General features: G+C 41.6%; 1 protein-coding gene across 1 annotated transcript; it reads right to left on the reverse strand.

Moving 5' to 3' along the window:
- Positions 1-3,995: 3,995 nt before the first annotated feature.
- Positions 3,996-23,139, reverse strand: LOC127549049 (zinc finger protein 420-like). Its single transcript, XM_051976824.1, has 9 exons — positions 23,107-23,139; positions 22,819-22,985; positions 22,409-22,517; positions 20,383-20,503; positions 14,579-14,711; positions 14,026-14,137; positions 10,878-11,004; positions 10,283-10,378; positions 3,996-8,304 (listed from the first exon to the last, which is right to left on the reverse strand). The coding sequence occupies exons 1-9, from the start codon at positions 23,137-23,139 to the stop codon at positions 5,912-5,914; spliced, it is 3,291 nt and encodes a 1,096-aa protein (XP_051832784.1). The 3' UTR covers positions 3,996-5,911.
- Positions 23,140-24,707: the final 1,568 nt, after the last annotated feature.

The following is a 24,707-nucleotide window of genomic DNA, read 5'->3' on the forward strand; positions in this document are numbered from 1 at the left end:
TAAATTCCAACATTTACAATCCCAGACAAGCCACTCTGTCTGCCTCAATTTCCACAAGTGTTAAATGGGGATATAACTAATCCCTCACAAGGATTAAGAAGGGGAAAATGAGGTAATATAATTTAAAACTTGTTTCTTCCCTCCCTATCCCTACTCAAGCAGAACTTTAAAATTCTTCCAAGTGATAGATCTCCAAACACTTGAGGACAGCTAACATGCCCTACCCTAAATCTTTTGTCCACATTAAACATTCATAGTTCCAATAATTGATCTTCATAGATCATAAAATCGAGAGCCTTCACCCTTCTGGTTGCCCTAATCTGGATACATTCATGCTTTTCAAAGCCCTTTATACAATATGATGCTCAGCCGTGCATACAATGCCCTTAATGTGAGTCTAACTGAGGCAGTGAAAGATGAGACTAACACTTATTTGCTCCCAAACAATATAACTCAGTTAACATAGCCTAAGACTTTAGTTTGTTTTTATTTTTGGTTTTTTGGATGCTGTATAACTGACATATTGATTTTGTAGTTCACTAAGAAAGATTTGGGCCTCTTTAATAAGTGATAGTTGTGCAGTTTGATTTTTAAAGTTGTTTCTCTTGAAATCTGAATCTTCTCTGTTGGAGTTCAAATGTGGGGTTCTTGTTCTTCTATAAAATATTATAAAAGTTCTCTCTGGGTGCCTTCCCTGGAATCAGGATTTTGTCGATCCCTGTTCGGGCGCCAAAATGTGGTGAGCTTTTTCTTCTCAAAACTCAGCCAGGTGATAAAAGTTCAGATCTTTTATTATCTCCAATATAGCCCGGTTAGCTTAGAGGTCTATCTCTCTGCTTGGTTCCAAGAGCTCCCTCCGAATGTTGCCAAATCCAAAGGTTTTGTCCTTCAGCCTCTCTGCCTCTGCTTTCTTCAGCCTCCAGCCAACTCCACTCTTCATGTCATTCCGGTGAAATCTGACCAAGAGCCTCTGTCTGTTTCTTTTATATAAGAGGGAAGAATTGTGGGATACGAGAGAAAGGGATTATGGGTTTTCTCCCATAGTGCTCTCTGGCCCAAAGAGCTTCAAGGGAGGTGTGAACTCACAAAGTTACAAAGTTTACTTTGTGAAGCTGGCATACTTGTGAACTCCAATGAGTAAAGGTGTGAACACAAGCCTTGTACTAATTAGTTCTACTTAGTACCTTGTTTCAGGTTCTGGCCCAAAACATCTTCTTGTAAGATTAGATCAACTCTAATTAGTTAGCAGTTTGTAAAGATTCCAACATTCTCTAACAGAAACACAAATGAAGATGATGGTGAGATATATAAATATATAAAACAAAGCAAGAATCCCTTTTATTAAGGGTCAGAGAGGGCTACATTTAACTATAGTTCTGAAGATAGTTGATCATGGCTAAAATTACCATGTATCGATTTTATATATTCTTATCATGATTTTTAGAGCATTTTATTAAGGTGATTTTTTTTACATTACATTTACAGGTTACTTCCATTTTGCAAAAGGTATCTTGTGAAAAATTAAACACTTAAGGATAAAGTGACCTCAATTGAAAATACATGCAATATTCCACATCTGTAGCAACATCCAAAAAAATCATATTTGAAATATTAAAAATATATATTTTATCTCCCTCCCACCCTCCACATTAAAAAACATAATCTGTTACAAATATGCATAGTCAAGCAAAAACACATTCCTTCACCAGCTATATAAAAAAAACACATGCCTCATTCTACATTCTCTTATTACCTTTGTCAGAAAGTACAATAGTTGCGCCATTGGTCCTTTGGAATCATGGATGGAACCTGCATTAATTGCTTTCAAAGTTGTTTGACTTTATAATGTGTTATTGTATAAACTGATCTCTCAGTACTGTTCTTTAGCACTTTAGAAAAGGCTTCAAAATTGTTTTTATGATATTGATGTGAGTAAACATTTTTCTCCTTCTGTTTAAACAAGCCTTTCCATGTTTCCTTGAAGTCAATTGTTCTTCTATTTCTCAGAGTATGGTGGCACTCCATCCCATTCATGTATCATACCTTCAGCCACACCTCAGTTGACAAAGTAAAACTCACAGTTTTCAGAGTTTTTGGTACTGCAAAAATGTTTGTACACATTGGCCCTTTTCCTCTTCTTTTGATTTCTTTTGAATATGGGACTCGCAATGGGGCGGCTGAGTCAAAGGGCACATACTTGTTGGTCATGTGTGGGTCTCTGTGTGTGTGAATTCAAATTGCTTTCTAGAATGGTTGTAACCATTCACAGATGCACTAGCAAAGCACCAACATCCCTCTTTTGCCACAAGTGTACTAACAGATACCACCTTCCTTTTCTGTCACCTGATGTATGAAGTGGAATCTCAGAATTGCTTTAATATACATTAGTTGTGATTTGTCGGTATCTTAGCTAACTAGGTGGCATGTCAGAGTGCAGGACTTTGAGCTGGGAAAACCTGAGTTCAAATTCTGCCCGAGAGATTTGCTACCTGTGTGCTCCTGGTCAAGTTATTTAGCTTCTCTCTGCCTGCATCAATTTCCCAGACTGTGAAAGGACAAAATAATCATAGCTACTATGTAGGATTATTAATATATGTAAGGTGCTTTACAAAGTTTAAGGTGCTATATAATAAATAGCTTTGAAATTATTATTATATGGCTACAGATGGCCTGGATTTCTTCTCTTGAGAACTGCCCGCTCATTCCTCAGACCATGTATCAATTAGGGAATGGCCCCCATTTTTAAAATTTTCAATTTGTTCTTTCTCTACCTTGGAATATGACTTTTATCAAAGAAACTTGCTGTGATGAATCACCCCTCCCCACGTTGTTTTCTTTTTTATCTTTATTAAAATTGTTTTGCAAAAACTTTTTTAAAATGTTATATAAGGGCTAACTAGTTGGTATAGTGGATAGAGGACCAGACTGGAAGTCAGGAGGACCTGAGTTCAAATCTGACCTCAAAAACTTAATACTTCTTGGCTATGTGATCTTGAGCAAATCACTTAACCCCAATTGCCTCAGAAAAAAAAAGGTTATATAGTCAAAGTATACATTTTATCTTCTGTGATCTTCTTTATCCTTTGTTTAGACAAGAACTTGTCTTCTTTCCATATATTTGATGGCAATTTTCCCACTGTTTTCTTACTTTAATTTTATAATATTTTATAGTTTAATTTTAGGAAAAACTATAAACTTAATAATATTAATAACAAAACCCCAAAAAATATTTGCTTTTATCAACAGATGTAGAAAAAGCTCTTGACAAAATACAATAATAATCTGTTAAATAATATTACTACATTGAAAAATAAAATCATCTTTTCACAAAAATGGTAAATAATATATATCTAAATCCAAGAGCTACTACTGTAGGTAAAGGACATAAACTAGAATTCTTTCCAATAAAATCATGAGTGAATTTATCTGATATTAGATATTATCTAATCTAGATATTAGATAGATAGATAGTATTAGAAATGCAATAAGTATAAGTTAAAAAAAGAAATGATCACTTTGTAGATAATATGATGTGAATAACTGAATAAACCTAAAAATTAATTTAAACAATAATTTCAGCAAATTGTCAGGACATAAGACAACTCTACAAAATTCATCAGCAATTCCAATGTAATATCAACAAAACCCAGCAGGACAGAGAAATTTCCTTTAACTTAACTATAGAATTTATAAAATACTTGGGAGTCTATCTATAAAGACATACATCACAAATATGGAAACATAGCTGTTTATAAGACATATTAAGGGGCAATTAGATGATTAGAGCACAGCCCTGAAATCAAGAGGACCTGAATTCAAATCTGACCTCAGACACTTAACACTTCCTAGCTGATTGCCTCTGAGCAAGTCACTTAACCCTAAATGCCTCAGCAAAAATATATAATATATATGTATATATGTATATATATATATATATTAAAAATATCAATTGCTCAAAAGTAAAATGTCAACATACTAAAAATAACACTATCTCATTCAATTTATTCATTTAATGTTATTACAATCAAAATACCAAAGATTCTTTAAAAATAATAAAATTTACATGGAGGCAAAAAAAAAAAAATCAAGAATCTTAAGGGAAATTTAAAAAAAAATTTCAAAATAGAAGAGGGTACAGCAGTACCAGATCGAAAACTACATTTTAGAACAAAAATATGTCAAAACATGTTGCACTGGCCAAAAACAAATCAATTAGGGAAACAAATTTGGCAGGAGGGATCTAATAGCCTAGTAGTTGACATACAGAAAGACTCCTATTAAGATTAGGAGTCACTACCCTGAACAGCTGTCTGGGAGAAGTTAGATTCAGACCAACAACTGATACTAAGCTAAATAAGCTTCAAACAGATGCAGGACTAAGCTATAAAAGGTTACATCGTAAAGCATCAGAGAAACCAAAAAACTTTTAGCACAATGCCTGAATTACAGTAGCAGCATAACTGCTTATTGCTTAATTAGTTTGCCTACTTTTTAGCATTGCTTTCATTCACATTGTTGTAGTCAATGTGTAGACTGTTCTCCTGGATCTGCTTTCCTTAATATCACTTCATATACTTATTTCTCTGTACTTCTAAATTCTTCATAACTGCCATTTCTTGTAGTGTAATAACCTATAATTATACAACTATTCCAGAATTTGTTTATTCCCCCAGACAATGGGATTTATATTAGCTATCACAAAAAATGGGTATTTTGGTTTAGATTAGGGACCTTTCTTGATGTCTTTAATTTCCTGGGCTTTGCGAACAGAAGTGGGATCACAATAGGTGATACATATAAATAGGTTGGTGATTTTTGGGGGCATAATTTCACATTATTTCCCAAAAATGGTCAGACCAATTCGTAGCTCTACCGATAATGCCTGAACTCTACAGTTCCCTCAATAGTCAATTACTATCCTTGTCATTTTGAAACCAATTTTTTTAGAAACAAACTATTTTCTACCTCTTTTTCCCCCATTTTGTAACTTGGAATTTGGACTAGTAGAACCCAAATATAATAGCATCAATATCTTCTTTTTAATTTTATATTCAGTTCAATGTTCCAATCCATTAAGGTTTCTTAAAATCTTAAATGTCATCCATTATGTTAAGTATGCTTACCATCTCTATGCCATTCACAAGCATAATATCCAAGCCTTTATATGGATCATTTATAAAAATTGAAAACAGCAAAGGTCCAAGAACTCATCTCTAAGGCACTTACATAGAGGCCACCCAGTAAATTGTACCTAAACCAGTATTGAATATTTTTTGGGCATAACTATTCAACTAGTTCTGTACAACTAGACCCTACTCAATACTCTTTATCTTTGCTAGAATGTATGTATGACATTAAGTTGTGTGATTTAGAACAGGGACTTGCTTTCCATATTATATTAAGGATTTTTTAAATATTACTATCATTTCTCCAACTCAGCTCTCCTATGTAACAAGAGTAGTTACACAAAAGAAATTGTGTGTGTGTGTGTGTGTGTGTGTGTGTGTGTAAAAGGGCATGTCTCATTCTAAACCAACCCTCTCCTGAGGTACTTTTTGTGCTTCACCACTATTCATTCACAGATGGAATTCTCAACTACTATGCATTCATATAGCTCTTCTCTGTTATTAAATATGATACTTAGCAAAACTTTATATTTCTGGAAAACAGCCTTAACTCAATCATTAAACTCAAACAAGTTCTCTCTAGTATGAACTGTCTGATATTCAGTAATTCTGAATCACTTGCTGAGGCTGCATATTCTGTCCTATATGAATTCTCTATTTCAAAGATGTTCCATGTTCCTGAAAAACGAACTTCCTGCTGAATTTAACACCATAGCGTATATGAATTCTCTACTGTCAAATATTATCTGTGCTCCTGAAAACTGAATTCATCTACATTTATTACATTAAGCAGTTTTCTCCCCTGTGTGAATTTGTCGATGCTGATTAAGGGCTGTTCTCCAGAAGAAGGCTTTTCCACATTCTTTGCATTCATAAGGTTTCTCTCCTGTGTGAATATTCTTATGCTGAGTAAGGTGTGAGTTATAGCGGAAGGTCTTTCCACATTCATTGCATTTATAAGGTTTTTCACCAGTATGAATCCTGTTATGTAAAGTAAGATCTGCTTTCTGACAGAAGGCCTTTCCACATTCTAAACATTTATATGGTTTCTCTCCAGTATGAAATCGCTGATGTCTAATAAGTTTTGCCCTCTGACTGAAGGATTTCCCACATTTACTGCATTCAAAAGGTTTCTCTCCTGTGTGGGTTCTCCGATGTTGTACGAGCACTGTGCTCCAGTGGAAAGCCTTCCCACAGTCACTGCATACATACGGTTTCTCTCCAGTATGAATTCTATTATGTTGAGTAAGAGCTGCCTTCTGACAAAAGGCCTTCCCACATTCACTGCATACATAAGGTTTTTCTCCTGTGTGAGTTCTATTATGTTGGGTCAGATCTGCTCTCTGACAGAAAGCCTTTCCACATTCATTGCACTGATAAGGTTTTTCTCCAGTATGAGTTTTCTGGTGCTGATTAAGATTAGTGCTCCGGATGAAAGCCTTCCCACATTCATTACATACATAAGGTTTCTCACCAGTATGAATTCTATGATGTTGGATAAGTTTTGCCTTTTGTCCAAAAGTCTTCCCACATTCGCTGCATTCATAAGGTTTTTCTCCTGTATGTGTTCTACGGTGCTGACTAAGTTCAGTGGCCCGAAGGAAGGCCTTTCCACACTCATTACATACATAAGGTTTCTCTCCAGTATGAATTCTCAAATGTCTTCTAAGGTATGAATTCTGGCGGAAGGTCTTTCCACATTTATTGCATTCATAAGGTTTCTCTCCAGTATGAATTCTATGATGATGAGTAAGATGTGCTTTTTGACCAAAGGCTTTTCCACATTCATTACATTCATATGGTTTTTCTCCCGTATGGGTTCTCTGATGCTGACTAAGATTAGTACTCCTGAGAAAGGCCTTCCCACATTCATTGCATACATAAGGTTTCTCTCTTGTATGGATTCTCTGATGATCAGTAAGGTGTGATTTGCAGCGGAAGGTCTTCCCACATTCATTGCATTTATAAGGTTTTTCTCCTGTATGGGTTCTCTGGTGTTGTGTAAGTTCCGGGGACCGGAGGAAGGCCTTCCCACATTCATTACATGTATAAGGTTTCTCTCCAGTGTGAATTCTCTGATGTCTTCGAAGGTATGAATTCTGATAGAAGGACTTCCCACATTCATTGCATTCATAAGGTTTTTCTCCTGTATGTATTCTCTGGTGCTGGGTAAGTTCAGTCATCCGTAGAAAAGCCTTCCCGCACTCATTACATACATGTTTTTCTCCAGTATGAATTCTTTGATGTCTGCGAAGATACGATTTCTGATGGAAGGCCTTCCCACATTCATGACATATGTAAGGTTTCTCTCTAGTATGGATTTTCTGATGGTCACTAAAGTCTGAGTGACAGTGAAAAGTCCCACATTCAATGCAGTCATAAGATTGTTCTCCAGTATGTGTTCTCTGGTGTTGAATAAGTTCAGTGGAGCAGAGGCAAGTTTTTTCACATTTAATACACTCATGTTTCTCTCCAGTATGAATTATCTGATGTTTTTTAAGATATGAATTCTGGTGGACTGCCTTCTCACATTCATTGCTTTTATGAGGTTTTTCTCCATTATGAATTTTTTGATGTTTCCTAAGACAGGCATTCTGTTGGAAGGACTTTCCACATTCAGTGCAATCATAAATCTTTTCTACTCTGTGAATTCTCTGGTGTAGAATAAGTTCAGTGCTCTGGAGGAAAGACTTTCCACATTTGTCATATTCACATTTACTTCTATTTTGAATTCTATGTTTTTCAATAAGGTCAAAATTATAACTAAAGGATTTCTGACATTTATCATCAGAAAATATCTTCTCTAAACAAATTCTGTTGCATTGTTTCATATCTGAAAACTTTCTGAAGCTCTTTCTCTGTCTATCATATTTATGAAGAAGATTCTTTCTTACTAATCTTTTTTGTGGGAAAAAAGGTGGCTCTAAATTAGATCTTCTGCCATTTTTTTTATGTTCAAAGTCACTCACTTCACTGTGGGATTTCCCTTTGGTAATTTTTACTTGTCTAAAATGTTGGTTCTCATTACTTTGTTCTTCTTCTAACTTGGCATAACATTCCCAGACACCTCCCAACTTCAAAATCCAAGAATCATCTCTTGAGAGTCCTTTCTTGAAGGATTCTTCTATACAAATGTCCAGCTCTAGAGTTGATTTCTTGTGAAGTCTTGTGTCCAAATCTGAAAATAAATTTAAAAAGTAAATAACTTCATTTGCATGGATGAATCTATTGCTTTTTCTGCTTAGTTTCCCTAATTTTCTTGTTGCTGTTAAGAAAGTTATAGTCAACAGTTAAATTTTTCACTGTTTAATTAAGTCTGTTTCAATTTCTTATAAGGTTTCAAATATTTCTTTGTAATCTTCATGTTTATCATATTCTATTACAAGATAATAAAATAAAAGTCATACTTAGGGCAAGGTTTTAATAATGCAATAATAGGGTCAAAAAAACCCAAAGAGGTGCAAAGCTTTTTTATTTTGCTTTCCCAAAACACTGAAACAAAACATAGCTTTTCCAAGAGCTTTCTCTCATAGAGAGAAGAATCCCACCCCAGCCTAGGAAAGGCTGCTTCAAACTCAGACTGAAGACACAAGCATAATTCTCCAACAGAACAAAAGCAGCCTGAGGACTTTGGGAAACAGATCTGTCTTCTGAATTCTAAAGATAAAAGAACAAATGGAAATCAGATAGAAAGCACCTTCCTTACTTCCAGCTCTAGAAGAAGTGGAGAATTTGGAACACAATAGTCCAAAAGATAAAAAACCAAAAGGTACAAGCAAAAATAAATCATCCAGCAAAACTGATGAAAAGAACAGAACCAGATGAAAACAAAACAAAAACAATCCAAAACTCTTAAGTACAAAAATAGCAATAAAGAAAAGGGGCAACTAGAAGGTGAAGTGGATAGAGCACTGGCCCTGGAGTCAAGAGGACCTGAGTTCAAATGTGACTTCAGATATTTAACACTTACTAGCTGTGTGACTCTGGGCAAGTCATTTCACCCCAATTGCCTCGGCAAAAATAAATAAATAAATAAATAAATGAGCATGAGAGTAAACGATCATAAGATACCAAAGCAACAGAAGGTACCAAACTGTTTACAGTCTAATAGAGGAGGGTCTATTACTTTCTGTATTCCCCCCATCATCAGGAGTCATATTTTGCTGTTGTCATTATAGTTGTTCATTTTTGTGCTCATTTGGGATTTTCTTGGCAATGATACTGAAGTGCTATGCCATTTCCTTCTATAGCTCATTTTCCAGATGAAGATCTGAGGCACACAGGGTTATGTGACTTGCTCAGGGTCACACAACTAGTCCCTCGGACCATAAGTGAATTCAGGATGATGAGTCTTCCTGATTTCAAGCCCAGTTCTCTATTCACTGCACCACCTAGTTGCTCCTATTAGGAGTCACGAAGGGAGCTTCATTAGACAGAGGGGCCTTAGATATAAGAGGAAAAAGGAGAAAAGAAAGAGAAATGAAGTAAAATATATCACAAGGCCAAAAGGGAAAGAAGCAGAAAAAGGAAAATTATCTTACATAATCAGGGTGCAAAAGGAGAACACTATATAAACAAAGAGGAAAGAGTGGGTAAAACCAGAGCTTCACTCTTACCTGAACTGATCAAAGATGAGAATAAACATACGTATACAGAATTAAGAACAAACACATATTTCACTACACAGGGAAACAAGATACTAAAACCGTCAAGACAAACAACTCTAAAAGATTTAGGAACTCTGATTAGTGTGATGACTAATCACAATACCAGAAAACTTTTGGAAAAACATTCCTCTTGTTAGGTGATGAGACACACATTTGGTGGGACAGGATTAACAAGAAAACTGGTGGGGGTTTTTAACCTTTCAAAACTGGGGATTAGGGGGAAGAAGGAGCAGATCTGTTCTGATTAAAAAAATAATTTTGAAAATTAAAAAGATTCAATGACAACAGTTCTTCAAGAGGGTAAAAATATTCTTGCTTTTCACCATTTATATCAATTAATTTTAATTGATTATACATATAAATTTAATATCTGTAAAGTGGTATATCTTAGAGTTGTTTTAACTTGTATTTCCCTCATCCACACTCCTGGTGAATGTCTCTTGAATTACTGATTATAATAACTCAACAGATTCGATTCTCTTCACTCACCTAGACAGCGGCTTCTTAGAAAGTGACCTCCAGGTATCCACGGTGCCTCCCCTTGCTCCAACTCAGAGATCACATCTGGACTGGAGACCACAAAGCCTGATCAAAGAAAAAAGTGGTAGGGACCGAGAGACACTTTGGAATTCAACCCACCTCTGCCCTCCCTTCCTGCAATAGTGAGAATGCAAGGATAGTCCAGAGCGCAATACAATACACATCTGAAGGACGTTCTGTTGGTGTTTCTAAGAAACATGGGGGAATGGGGCACAGATTCATATGACCCATATCTTACTAAGATGATCTGGAACTCTCTTGTCTTCAAAGATGTGCATTGGAAATTTAGAGGAGAACCTCTGGACTGAGGGTACAGAGTTGGGAAAGCATAAGACAATAAAATGGTCAGTTTCCAGTTTTACAAAACGAGAACTATACTGCAGACACCAAACATGCGGGGTATCTTTTACCTGGGCCATAAGCATTCTTCAACCATTTCTGTTTTCAACAGGCAAAACAGGAGACACAGCCCCAGCATTTACCAAGGGAGGAAACAATTACCCTTTACTAAGCAGATCTTAGTCCCAAGAGGAGCCATCCTTACCCAGACTGACCAGGTTCCTGTAGTTCTCCAGCATTACCTCCCGGTACAGCTCCTTCTGGGTAAGATCCAGCTGTTGCCACTCCTCCCACGTGAAGTCCACAGCCACATCCCGGAAGGTCACTGATACCTGAAATATTCATTCCTTCACTCAATAAACATAAAGGTTTCCTCAGGGATGTCCTTCAGGTGGACCTTGGGGGAGGTTGAAATGTGCAAAAAGCATCACCATCGAGGACTCAAAGCCACAAACTCATTTCCTCCCTCCTCTGCGACTCAGCTTGTCCTAGATTCTGAAGGAGGTCCAGAATCGCCCCTACGTAAACAGTACCTTTTGGGTGGCCAAAGGCTTTCCTCCCAAACCCCAGAGGCAGGTTGTGCAGGTCTTTCTTATCCCCACCTGCTTGTGGTCACACAGATATGAAGTGTCAAAGCTGTGACTCCCACCCAGACCTCATGTATCCCCTCACTGGAGTCACAAAGGACCTAAGCAGAGGTCAGCCTAACCCAGGCTTTCGAGGAAGGGACTCAAAAGCTATCGAGACCACCCCTTCGACCCCTGAACTCTTCAGAATCCATTCTCACCAGATCCCCTACCTCAGAGAAACTCTCCCCAACCACACCTGAACAGGAGGCCCCCGGGGACTAGATGATAGAGGTCTGGCAGCCCGGGCTAAGGGTTTGGAGGAGCAGGTGATGTCACCCCGAACAAGTCCCTTCTCTCTTTCCTGTAATGGCTGCTGAAGAAGCAGCAACATAGTGCAGTGGTAACAGTACTTGCAGAAGTAATAGTACTTGTATAGTAGTAGTTATATTAGCAGTAGTCCTAATACTGGCCACAGTAGTAGTAGTAATACTAGTCATAGAACTACTAGTAGTAGCATTAGCAATAAGTGTGGCACTACTACCAGTAGTAATAATACTAGTAGTAGCCACAGCCTTAGTAGGAGTATACTAGCAGTAGAGTAGTACTAGTAGTCATAGTATTAATCATAATACTACTAGTTGTCACAGCACTAGTAGTCCTAGCACTAGTAGCAGTACAGCTAATAGTAGTATTAGCAGTTATCACAGCTCTTGTAGACCTAGCACTAGTAATAATAGTACTAGTAGCAATCATATCAGTAATAGTCATAGCACTAATAATAATACTCGTAGTAGGTGTGGTACTACTAGTAATACTAGTAGCAGTCAGCACTGGCAGTAGTAATACTAGTAGTATAGTAGTAGTGGTCATAGTACTAATTGTAGTACTACTAGTAGTCACCGCACTAATAGTCCTAGTATTAGTAGTAGTAGTAACAGTACTAATAGCCTAGTACTAGCAGCAGTCACAGCACTAGTCAATCTAACTAGCAAGTACTAGCAAGTCATAGCACTACCTGTCCTAGCGCTGGTAACAGTAGCAGTCCTAGTCCCAGGCCCAGCACTCCCCGTCCTAGAGCTGGTAACAGCAGCAGTCCTAGTCCCGGGCCCAGCGCTCCCCATCCTAGAGCTGGTAACAGCAGCAGTCCTAGTCCCGGGCCCAGTGCTACCTGTCCTAGAGCTGGTAACAGTAGCAGTCCCAGTCCCGGACCCAGCACTATCTGTCCTAGGGCTGGTAACAGTAGCAGTCCCAGTCCCAGGTCCAGCGCTCCCCGTCCTAGAGCTGGTAACAGTAGCAGTCCCAGTCCCAGGTCCAGCGCTCCCCATCCTAGAGCTGGTAACAGTAGCAGTCCTAGTCCCAGGCCCAGCGCTATCTGTCCTAGGGCTGGTAACAGTAGCAGTCCTAGTCCCGGGCCCAGCACTCCCCATCCTAGAGCTGGTAACAGTAGCAGTCCTAATCCCAGGTTCAGTGCTACCTGTCCTAGAGCTGGTAACAGTAGCAGTCCTAGTCCCAGGCCCAGCGCTATCTGTCCTAGGGCTGGTAACAGTAGCAGTCCTAGTCCCAGGTTCAGTGCTACCAGTCCTAGAGCTGGTAACAGCAGCAGTCCCAGTCCCGGGCCCAGCACTCCCCGTCCTAGAGCTGGTAACAGTAGCAGTCCTAGTCCCAGGTTCAGTGCTATCTGTCCTAGGGCTGGTAACAGTAGCAGTCCCAGTCCCGGGCCCAGCACTCCCCGTCCTAGAGCTGGTAACAGCAGCAGTCCTAGTCCCGGGCCCAGCGCTCCCCATCCTAGAGCTGGTAACAGCAGCAGTCCTAGTCCCGGGCCCAGCGCTATCTGTCCTAGGGCTGGTAACAGTAGCAGTCCCAGTCCCGGGCCCAGCGCTATCTGTCCTAGGGCTGGTAACAGTAGCAGTCCCAGTCCCAGGTCCAGCGCTCCCAGTCCTAGAGCTGGTAACAGTAGCAGTCCCAGTCCCGGGTCCAGCGCTCCCCATCCTAGAGCTGGTAACAGTAGCAGTCCTAATCCCAGGTTCAGTGCTACCTGTCCTAGAGCTGGTAACAGTAGCAGTCCTAGTCCCGGGCCCAGCACTCCCCATCCTAGAGCTGGTAACAGTAGCAGTCCTAATCCCAGGTTCAGTGCTACCTGTCCTAGAGCTGGTAACAGTAGCAGTCCTAGTCCCGGGCCCAGCACTCCCCATCCTAGAGCTGGTAACAGTAGCAGTCCTAATCCCAGGTTCAGTGCTACCTGTCCTAGAGCTGGTAACAGCAGCAGTCCTAGTCCCGGGCCCAGCACTCCCCATCCTAGAGCTGGTAACAGTAGCAGTCCTAATCCCAGGTTCAGTGCTACCTGTCCTAGAGCTGGTAACAGTAGCAGTCCTAGTCCCGGGCCCAGCACTCCCCGTCCTAGAGCTGGTAACAGCAGCATTCCCAGTCCCAGGTCCAGCGCTCCCCGTCCTAGGGCTGGTAACAGCAGCAGTCCTAGTCCCGGCCCCAGCACTATCTGTCCTAGAGCTGGTAACAGCAGCAGTCCCAGTCCCAGTCCCGGGCCCAGCGCTCCCCATCCTAGCGCTGGTAACAGCAGCAGTCCCAGTCCCGGGCCCAGCGCTCCCTGTCCTAGCAGCCACGGAGGGATATTCATATTTTAGGAGTACTTCCACTTTTGGATTACCATGATTCTGGGAGGCAAGGCACAAAGCGGGGAAACTGAGGCAGGCCCTTGTCTGGGCCCAGCCAAAACCACCAGCGTCTCTACTGGCAAAATTTCCCCCCAGAAGAGGGGTGCCCACTCACCTGGGGGACCATTGCTTCCTCTCGGCTCTTCCGCCCTGGGGGCCCAGCAGGGTCCTCTCCTAGGGAGGAGAAGGAAGCCATAAGAGATTCGGGGAGAGAGCAGAGCCTGCACCTGGAGGACATACCGGAGGAGCCAAAAGTGTAGTTTCGGGGACCACAGACAGGGACAGAGATCCTGAGGATGCCTTCTGTGGCTGATACTGATCCCTAGGAAGCCTTGGACCCGTTTCTCAGTGGGGAAAACTGAGGCAACGCTTCCCCCAGGGGGACCCCGAGGGAGAGCAGCCCATTTCACAGGGGAGGACATGGAGGGTGCCACCTGGGCCTGGGGGAGGGACGAACCAGATAAGGGAAGAGCCAGGGAGGCCAGGCAGCGGTATCTCCCCTGATTGGCTGAAGGCGCCAAGAATTCCCTCCTCCCAGAGAAGGGAGCCCAAGGGGGCAGCCCACAGTTCCTTTCTCCAAGACTGGCCAATGCTTGTGCCCCCTTGTGGAGGGGGAGGGTAGGAAGGAAACTGCACAGGCGCGAAGGGACACCTTCCCTCCTCCCTACCAAAAGCGGCAGCCGAGGGACCGATGAAGCTCCGGGCACCTCGAGGGGTCGCAGCTCGAGCTCCAAAGGATAGCCCCTCCCTTCTTGACCCCTGAGCCTGGCGCTCTCTCACCTCCAGGGCGCAGAATCACGCCTGACACAGGGAACACCGCAAAGCTGATTTGCCTGCCTAAACAGGAAGTAACTTAAGGTAGCTCTGCTGACGTCACGGACAAGCTCTTTACTGCTCTTCCTGGGAATTGTAGTTCGCAGGTCAGCAGACGATAGTGCGCATGCGCTTAGAGCTTGTCTTGACTATGCAGACTGGAGGCTGCGGGCGGAGTGTCTGTCAAGAGAACGCTCTTAACCGAGCTCCCCGGAGGCTCTGGCTGCTCCCCTCAGCTGTGTTTCCTGCTTTATTGCGCCCTCCTTCTAGCAGCTAATGTGACCCGCATTTGGCGGCCTGGGCCTAGATTTGGGAGGTTCTGAGTTCAGGTACAGCCTTGGCACCTCCTTAAAGAGCTGAAATTCGATCCGGCAACGCTGGCAAGAACAAAGGTCTTAGTGGACCCGCTTCCTCGCTCCCGGTGTGGCGTAGCCCTTCACCACTGAATCTCAACCTATTAACCTGGAGGCTTACACCAGGTGAAGGGGGGGAAAAGTATATATATATATATATATATATATATATATATATATATATATATATATTATATATATATATATATATATATATATATATATATATATATTTTTTAATGATGCTTTATTGTTTTCCGTTATTTGTAAAGGCAGTTCTTAGCATTTATTTATACCAGATTTTGAAGGTTTTTTTCCAAAGCAGGTTGCTCCAGATCGTATGTATAAAGTCCTGTAAAACATTATTCCATATTATTCATAGTTGTGAAAGAAGAAAATCTAAAAGGGAATACACACATATTAGAAACACACTTGACATTGAAAATCAGATATCAAGAAAAAGATTAGAAGATTAAAGAATAAATTAAAGATCGGAAGATTAAAGAATTTTAAGGAATCCCAACTCACTCCTTTTAGAGAAGAGGGAGCGCTGAGCCCAGAAGCTATTTATACTTGTTAGTTCCGCCAATCCCTCCCTTCAGAGACTGGTCTGTTCCCTTCCAGGTTACAGTCTTTCTGATCTGCGTACTGAATGTTTTTCCCCTAAATATAAGCATGTCCCCTCTCTCTCATCATAAATCCCATGTTCAAAAATGGCGAAGAAAATCCTAAGGGGGTGTGTTGTTTAATGTTCAATTACCCTATTGAGCAGGCAATAGCCATATGGTCAAGTCAGCTCATTGACCCCAACCAGTTTGAGCTAGTTAGGCTATTATCTTAAGCTTGCGGTTTTCTCAAAGCCACAAGACTCTTTATTGACTGAGTCTAGCGGTACTTAGCTCCTTAATTCCTTGTTTGCTCAAGACTTCTGAGACTTTAATTGTTCCTAGAAACTATTCTTCCTTCATTTTTCACATTCTGAAAATCCATTGGTCAGTGGTTACAAGTAGTATCTCAATATTGCTTTGAAGAATAATATTGAATGAAGAAACATTCTGTGGAAGCCTAACTTTTCAGTATTTCTCACACACACACAAAAAGTGAAAATCGTCCACTTTGATCCATATTTAGACTCTTATCTATCTCTCTCTGGAGGTGGAAGGCATTTTCCATCATGACTCCTTTGGAATTGTCGTTGAGCAGTGAATTGATGAGAAGAGCAAATCCTTCAAAGTTAATCATTGCACAATGTTGTTGTTACTATGTACAAGGTTCTGGTTCTGCATATTTCACTTTGCATCAGTTCATACAATTCTTTTCAGGCTTTTATGAAATCTGCCTGTTCATCATTTCTTAAACCACAATAGTACTCCATTATATTCATATACCACAGCTTGTTCAGCCATTTCCCAATTGATGAGCAGTCCCTCAATTTCCAATTTTTTGCCACCACAAAAAGAGCTGCTATAAATATGGGGGGGGGGGATGGAATTCTTAAGGAAAGTATATACCATCAGCTAAAGGGAACAGATTAGAGATGCCAGCTTGTTAGCAGAGTTAATTTCATTAAATCACAAAGAACTTCTTCTTAGGCAACAGGAGGAGCCATTCCTGACACTCTAAAACCCTCCTTTAGCAGTAAAGACTTCTTGTACCAATTAGAGCAGGGGTCCTCAAACTAAGGCCGAGAATCAAATGCAGCAGCTGAGGACATTTATCCCCCTCACCCAGGGCTATGAAGTTTCTTTATTTAAAGGCCCACAAAACAAAGTTTTTGTTTTTACTATAGTCCAGCCCTCCAACAGTCTGAGGGACAGTGAACTGGCCCCCTATTTAAAAAGTTTGAGGACCCCTGAATTAGAAGAAGAAAAGATCCTGACAGAAATCAGCTCTTGCACCTGTTCTTAGAGCTAATGCAAGCGTCATATATTGCAAAAATGGCCCACAAAGAACAAAATGGAGTCAAATATGTTCTCCCAGAGATTCACTTTAAAATAGCTCCTTTTCTAATGTATAATAGCACCCACTCCCTCTGATCTATTATGAAGATACATTGCAAAAAAAATTTGTAAAGCTTATAAAGTGCTAAGTAAATGATATGGTATTTGTATGGGTGTAGACTGTTCTTCCCTCTGCTAAAGTCTTATCCAAAAAATGGCTCCATTTGAGTGGTAGGTATTGATTGGGTATAGGACAGGGCAGGGGCAAATAACATCATCTTCCAAAAGTCCAGGGAACTTACATCCTTCTAAACGCTGTCAGCCAACACCATTACATCCTATTCACCTCCCCATATTCAAACAAATAAAAAGTCTGTTTCAGACAAGTGTCTTGTCAGAAATGGAAACTCCTGAATGACCTGATTGGAATCCAGATGTCTCTGCCCAGCAAAATGGCCTGCCCACCAAAAATCCTGTCTCAACTATACGTCCTTATAATATCCCATTCTCCAAAGAAGCTTGTTTGTCTGGATGACAAAAATGTCACATTTCCTTTCCATCCACCCTCTACCCCAAAAGCAAAAATTAATAGATCCTCAAGCCTAAGAAGGCCAAACTTCTTATATTTCCACAGATGTTCCCTAACACCTAGTATCTAATAGCTATTCAATTCTATATCATAAAATCCTTTCTTTAACCTACAGCTCAGGTGTTACCTCTATGGGAAATTTCCTGTTCCTAGATTTCAGTACCCTTTGTCCCTTTTAATAAATTTATTATTTTATATTTACTTACCTCTATACATGTTATATATCCCTCCAGAATATATATACCTCCAGGAGAACAATCTTCTTGAGGGTAGGAACTGATTGTTGATATATTATTACCTAACACTGTTCTGGGAACAGAGTAGACTGTAAGAAACATTTGTTGAATTGAGTTGAAGTAACATTTTCATCTACATAGTTTTACATATATAAATGAACTCAGAACTTTTGAGTGACTGTGACTTTTACTGTGTTCTAAAACAGCACAAATTGAAACAGAGAAAGAATTTCACCATCAGCAAATCTATCAACATGCATTTATTGTAATCCCAGGTGCCGTTTTAGGTGGTTGGGATACAAAGAAAAAAATATTCTGATCTTATTTTCTGTCCCTGAAGACGAATGTGTGTGGGTATGAAATTTAATTATTAAAACTGGGGAGACCCAAACTCCCCGCCTTCCTTCTCCAATATCTTAAAGACAGGGCTGATAGAATATAAAATTAACATTCTCCTCATTCTGGGTTTTGCTACTTCATCCAACTAGCTCAGCTTGGATTCTTCATCTCGATTGCCAAAGACTGGGGTAGGCCTGGTTATAGGAATATTGTCTCTCTGTCCAAAAATGACATCACTGGAGTGAGTTCATTTCTCTTTGTAAAATCTACCTTTCTTTAACCAATCAGAGCTGATTGCTGTCCTCTGGAATATCTCACATCCAAGGGCAATGTAAACCTTAAGAAATGGTCTTGCTGCTCTCTAAAGATGGTGGACCAAAAAAAAAAAAAAAAAGGAACCAAAGGAAAAGAAGATGCAGCTGAAAGGATGGTGAAAAGCCTCAAAAGCACTGCAGTTGGAACCCAGTTCTGGAACAAGGCAAATACTCCAGGTCTTCAATGTATTCTCTGTGAGCCATTTACAAGTAGAAGTATGCTGCACCAAAAACCTGGATTAAAAGGAAAATGAGACACAAGATGCTTGCTACTATGTCAAAGCCACCTGATGGTGGCAGGTACTGATCATGCTCACTAGCCAGCACAGGGGCAAACTGAAGCACCTGGCTAGTGACCTCTGACCACCAACTGTGTTCTTCTTCGAAGGACTCATCAAAAATTAGTCATTGCCACCTCTTCCAGGGTTAACCTTTCCAGGGTAAAAATTCCAAAAAATCTTACAGATGTCTACTTCAAGAAGAGACTATAAACCTCAACTATAAACCTCACAACAAGAAGGAAAGATTTTTGACACAGAAAAAGAGAAATACGAGAGTACAACAGATTGTTACAAATTACAACTGTAAAATGGAGAGAATAGCAATATTCACCTCACAGATTTGTTGTGAGGAAGAAATGACATATTTCTAAAACCCTTAGTATAATGCCTGGCTCATAGTAGGTACTTAATAAATGCTTATTCCATGTTTAGAATTGCACATGTTTAACCTATATTGAATTACTTAGTGTCTTGAAGAGGAAGGGAGAAAAATATGGAACACACAGTTATGCAAAGGTGAATGTTGAAAACTATTTTTGCTTGTATTTTAAAAAATAAAAAGCTATTATTTAAAAAATTCTTATTCCTTTTTTTCATTCCCAGCTCTAGGCCACTTGCAAATATGTAAGCTTGCTGTCTATGCCTTTATATATTTACAAAAACAGTACAACTCCAGATGTCTAAGAACTGACCTCTAAAGCCATCACAGTGATAGGGTAAAGCTTCTAGGAGAAATAGAGCAGTAATCCTGAGTACCCAGAATTTAAGAGTACTATTGTTCTAACAATCTATTTGTCAATGATCCTAAAGTCTTCTGACTTTAGGAATATAGTTCTAGAAATTTTGCTGCCAGATAGCAATCTGTTGGTCAGTGATAACAGGGTTTCTGAGACAAATGGTATGGTACTTACTAGACCACTCCTCAATTTTTTCTCTAGGCCATACAATTAGCATATCAGTGACATAAAAAACCTGATCTCTCTGTCTTTTCCTATAAATTGGTCTTCCTGCTCCTGGTTCTTTGCTGAATTCTTTTGGAACTTAGCCTGCTTTAATTGGCATTACAATGACAATAAACTTTGCCCCTTGACTTAGAGATAAGTTCAAGCCTGCAGATTCTTTTTTTTTCTTTTTTTTTATTATTATCATAGCTTTTTATTTACAAGATATAAGCATGGGTAAGTTTACAGCACTGACAATTGCAAAACCTTTTGTTTCAACTTTTCCCCTCCTTCCCCCCACCCCCTCCCCCAGATGGCAGGTTGACCAATACATGTTAAATATTTAAAGTGTAAATTAAGTACAATATATGTATACATGTCCAAACAGTTGTTTCTGTAGATTCTTTTGAGACAACATGCCCCCAGCACAATCTCTCCCTCTCAGAAATCCAAAGGGAGCTTTTTTAGGCTTTCAATCCCCAGTTTGGTGCATTTCTCCACCTTCACAGAGAATGCCCAGAAATAACCAGATAGTGCCAAAAGACAACTAGACCAGATAATGCCACATAGCATCCTACTGGCATTTCCCAGAGTTGTATGGCTCATCAGCCCAACTTTTTCGGGGGACTCAGATTTGCTAGCAATCAGACCAGACAGAAAACTTACCCTGCAGGGGTTTCAAACCAGATTCTCCTTTTTGGCCAATAGGGGTATTGGCAGTGAGTTCTTGCTGTGGCTGGAACTGCTCTCTCCAAGGGATTCTGGAAGAAACCAGATGCTGCCTTCCCTAAAAGAGTCCAGGACCAACCAAGTCAAAGCTCCCTGTCAAGACCTGCTGTTCTCTAATCCTGCTCTCATTTCTAATATCTCGCTGGGAAGCCTTCAAATGTAATGCCATAGAAACTGAGGCAAGATAGAGATTAGAGAGTTTTTAATATTTTATTTGGATTTCTGAGAGGGAGAGATTTGCTGGGGACATGTTGCCCCCAGAGCCAACCTGGGGGCAGTACCCACTCTTAAAAGGGTTGCTTCTTAGTCTAAACTCAAGAAGAGCTAGCCAGAACTGGCAGTTGGAGCTTGCTCATGTGGCCAACTCAGAATTCTACCTTCCTCATCCCAATTAGAGGGCAACTGGATAGTGCAGTGGTCAAACACTGGCCCTGGAGTAGAAGGATGCGAGTTCAAATTCTGCTTAGCTATGTGATTCTAATCCCAGCTTCCTCATTGGTCCTCTGTAAAATGATCTGGATAAGGAAATGGTCAAATTACTCCAGCAGCTCTTGTAACGCTGGAGAAACTGAGGCAAGATAGAGACTAGAGAGTTTTTAATATTTTATTAATTGAAGAGTATAATTGACTGGACAGGACTCGTCTCAAAGTATCCAGTGACAAATGGAAAAATCCTACGTCTTTATATACCTTTTTCAAACAAAGAAGGGGAAAGAAATGGAAAACTTCTTTACAGATCCATTTGGTTCTGTCAGGATGGGGGGAGGCTATAAATTCTTACTAAAAGCCAGAGTGAGGATAGTTGAATAAGCAGAAATAAAGATGTCAATGAGGTATCCCAGATAGTCTTATCTTTTGGAATATTTTAGAGGTAGGTAATAAATTCTTGAGGGCAGGAGGAGTTAGGAGTCAGAAAGTCTGATCTCCCCCTCATCTTGAGCCTCACGTTGACAATTTATAATCCTAGAGAGCAAATGGTTCTCAGTGTTTATGGACCAGAAGGGGGTTTTACAACTAAGGGGATTGAGGCAGAACAGTTAAGGAAACTGAGGTAGAACAATTCAGGGAAACTCAGTCAGGACAATAAGGGAAACTAGTGCAGGGAAATTGAAGTAGAACAGTTCAAAGAGACTGTGGCATAACACTCTGCCAAGAACAACCCACATGGGGCCACAGAGAAGCAGACCCATGTTGAAATACACGGGAGCCATCTGACAGTGGCTGCTGGAGAGCCAACCCAGAATGGATCTCCTCATGTGAGAGGATGATACAAGAAGACTGAGAGGCAGTTGCTGTTCTTTGACCTCTTTGACCTCACTGACTGAGAGTTTCCTCTCTCTTCTTCCCTCTAACTCCAATTTATCTCATTGCAGTCCCCAACACCTGTGTCAGCAAAGGCTGCCCTGCAGCTCCTTCAGATGCTATGATCCACAGCTGGGGAGGCTCTCCGAAAATTGACCTGCCTCTTAACAGACCCAAGTAAGACCACTTAAACAACAAACATCTTATCAAGCCTTTTGGTCTGACTAAGCTAGAGCCAAAGCATTGGGAGCCTTCTGCATAGAGCCTTACCCCACTACTCACCAGTCCTACCAACTAGGGGGCTCTGGCCCTTCTGGATCCAGAGAAAATGAGGCATTCATTCACATCACTCAGCTGAACCCACTGGAAATTTACATGACAAGAGACACCCAGACTCTGGAATGAGCACGGGACCTGAGGACAAGGAGCCAGGGAGGTTCATTTCCCCTTTAAGCTCCTCATTTAACACCATTTAATTCTGCTTTTTACTCTAGCCATAAAGTAACTTCACTTCTGAGTTTAGTCCTCTGGGAAAAGGGGCTAATAACAGCATCTCACCTTCGGGCTCTTCAGAGGATCCAATCAGATCCTCTTGTAAAGTGCCAGGCACTTAGTAGGTGCTCAGTAATGGCTCATTTCCTCTCTCTCCCTCCCCACTCACCAGCCCAAGTTCACCAAGGAAGGCCTCCTCTCCAGGACAGTCCCCAGCAGCTTCCCACAAAACTCCAGGATCTACAGATTTCCAATCCAAGGAAACAATGTCACCCAGACTGCAGCAAAGGTGACACATTGCAGCAAAGCTGATACATTGTGACAAAGCTGATACATTGTGACAAAACTGATACATTGTAGCAAATCTTATACATTGTGGCAGAGCTGACACATTGTAGCAAAGCTGACACATTGCAGCAAGGCTGATACATTGTGGCAGAGCTGACACACTCTGCCGAAGCTCTGCCCAGGTTATTGTTAGAGGCTTCTGGCATGGGGCTGCAGTAAGGAGGCCCCTCCACAGCCAGGTGAGCTCTGCCTGCCTCAGTTTCCTCCTCAAGCACAAAGACAAGTGCCTACCTTGCCAACTTGGTGTGAGGCGCAGAGGATGCTCCTACCAGCCTGTGGTGCCGCCCCTCCCTTCTGCAGGGAGGCCTCAAAGGCCTAAGCCGGCTGACCAGCAGGGACTCAATGGTTAGGGTCATCACCTTGTCAGTGACCCGGTGGATTTTCAGACACCAAGCTGTCTGACACATAGGTCACACAGTGGTAAAGCCCTCAGTGAATCAGGTGCCAGCTCATCGCTGATCAATCCAAGAGGCCCCGAGGCCTGGCTTCAAATCTTGACTTGGTTGCCCAGTCCCTTACCGGGATAGGGAGCCATTCCAAGTCCTGCTTCATTCTACGTCCAGGGTAGGAGGGACCCTTGTGTCTCTGCTCTGTTCCTGGCTCTGGGGGACAGAATTACTGGAGGAAAGGAGTCAGAAGCCTTGAACTCCGAAATCAATCAAGAACCAAGGAAGCTGAGGGGGAGCAGAGGGATTCGGGCCCAAGAGTGGGAATACTGTGGAGGAAAGGCCCGACCCATTTAGGGGAAGGCGCCTTCAGGGGCAGGAGCAGTAGCCTGCTCCTATTGTACAGAGGAGGAAACTGTCAGCTCTCCCAGACTCCAGGCCCATCTTCTGCTCTGCACTCACTAAGGAGGGTCCCACTCACATGAGGGGCCATCGCTTCCTCTCTACTCTTTCCCCTGGGGCCCGACGGGGTCCACTCTTGGGGAGGAGAGGGAAGCTGCGAGAAGGAGAGTGCAAGGGAGTGCTCTGCACCTGCGGAGCCAAAGGTACAAAGGACACACCAGGATCCGGTGGGGATTCCCAAGGGGTAGGCAGATGGCGCCATCTGCTGTCCATTCCAGAAGAGTCTGAGGCTGGCAGGAGCGGGGCTAGGACCACAGCATCCAGGATCCCTGACACAGACGCCAGAGGGCGGGGCAGAGCCTCCGATTGGCTACTCCTTCCCGCAAGAGGTGATTATGAGCATACGCACAGGCGAAACTTTCCTCTTCCTCCTCCCCCTTCCTCGGGGCGGGTCCTAGACGCTTAAAGTTGTCTCTTCCCCAGGTCCTGAAGGCAGCTCCAACCCCAGCTAGGGCAGGAACTGAGGGGTTGTACAGCCCACCCGGCGTCGCCTCACCTCCAGAAGGCTGGAATCCTCTTCTTGGAATTCTAGATCGCTGAAAAACAAAGGAGAAAAGCAGCAGAAATGACGTCGCTTTGATCACCCTGTTCCCTTCCCAAGTGCTCCTGGGAAATGTAGTCCGGAGCGCGGGAGCTAGCCCCATTTGGGGCTTTCTTGGCAGACGCTGGAAGGCTTTGCCATTCCTTTCTCCAGCTCATTTTACGGACGAGGAAATGGGCAAGCAGGCTGAAGCACCTTGCCCAGAGTCACACAGAGTGCGTCTGAGGCCCGATTCAAATTCGGTCGTCCTGAATCCAGGCGCCCCCTGGCCCAAAACAAGCATCTCCAGGCCCATTTCTCAGTCAAAGGATAAAGAAGACAAGAGGATGGAAAGTTCTCTCTCCACCTGGTCAGTTCACTCTGATGCAGCAGAAAACAAAATGACAGGCCTGTCTGGGCTAGATTTCGAGATGCAACTTGTTAAAATTGAGCTATCAAAGGGCTTCTCATCCTTGCTTGATAAGGAAACTCAGGACAGCAGGGATATCCATATTGGATGATCTGTTAAAGTCAAACCTCTGTACACAATGTATGTTCATTATTATTACTCTGACGCACCAAGAAAAGGTTAAATTACACATCTCTTTTAAGAAGAATCAAAAGGACGATAGATTTAGAGCTGGAGGGACCACAGAGGAGTTCAAAATCTCCCTCTCCTCCCCCAATGAGATAAGTGAGGTCTAAAGAATTTAATTTAAATTGTTTTCCAGAACCATAATAAGAAGTTAGCA

This window comes from Antechinus flavipes, chromosome 1 (assembly GCF_016432865.1).
Source record: "Antechinus flavipes isolate AdamAnt ecotype Samford, QLD, Australia chromosome 1, AdamAnt_v2, whole genome shotgun sequence".
Taxonomy (NCBI): Eukaryota; Metazoa; Chordata; class Mammalia; order Dasyuromorphia; family Dasyuridae; genus Antechinus; species Antechinus flavipes.

Coding starts and splice junctions, on each gene's coding strand:
- LOC127549049 (XM_051976824.1), bottom strand. CDS start 23,139: ATGAAGCAGGACTTGGAATGGCTCCCTATCCCG. Junction 22,518..22,818: donor CCTCACACCAAGTTGGCAAG/GTAGGCACTTGT, acceptor CCTTTGCTGCAG/TCTGGGTGACATTGTTTCCT. Junction 20,504..22,408: donor TCCTTGGTGAACTTGGGCTG/GTGAGTGGGGAG, acceptor GGACTCTTTTAG/GGAAGGCAGCATCTGGTTTC.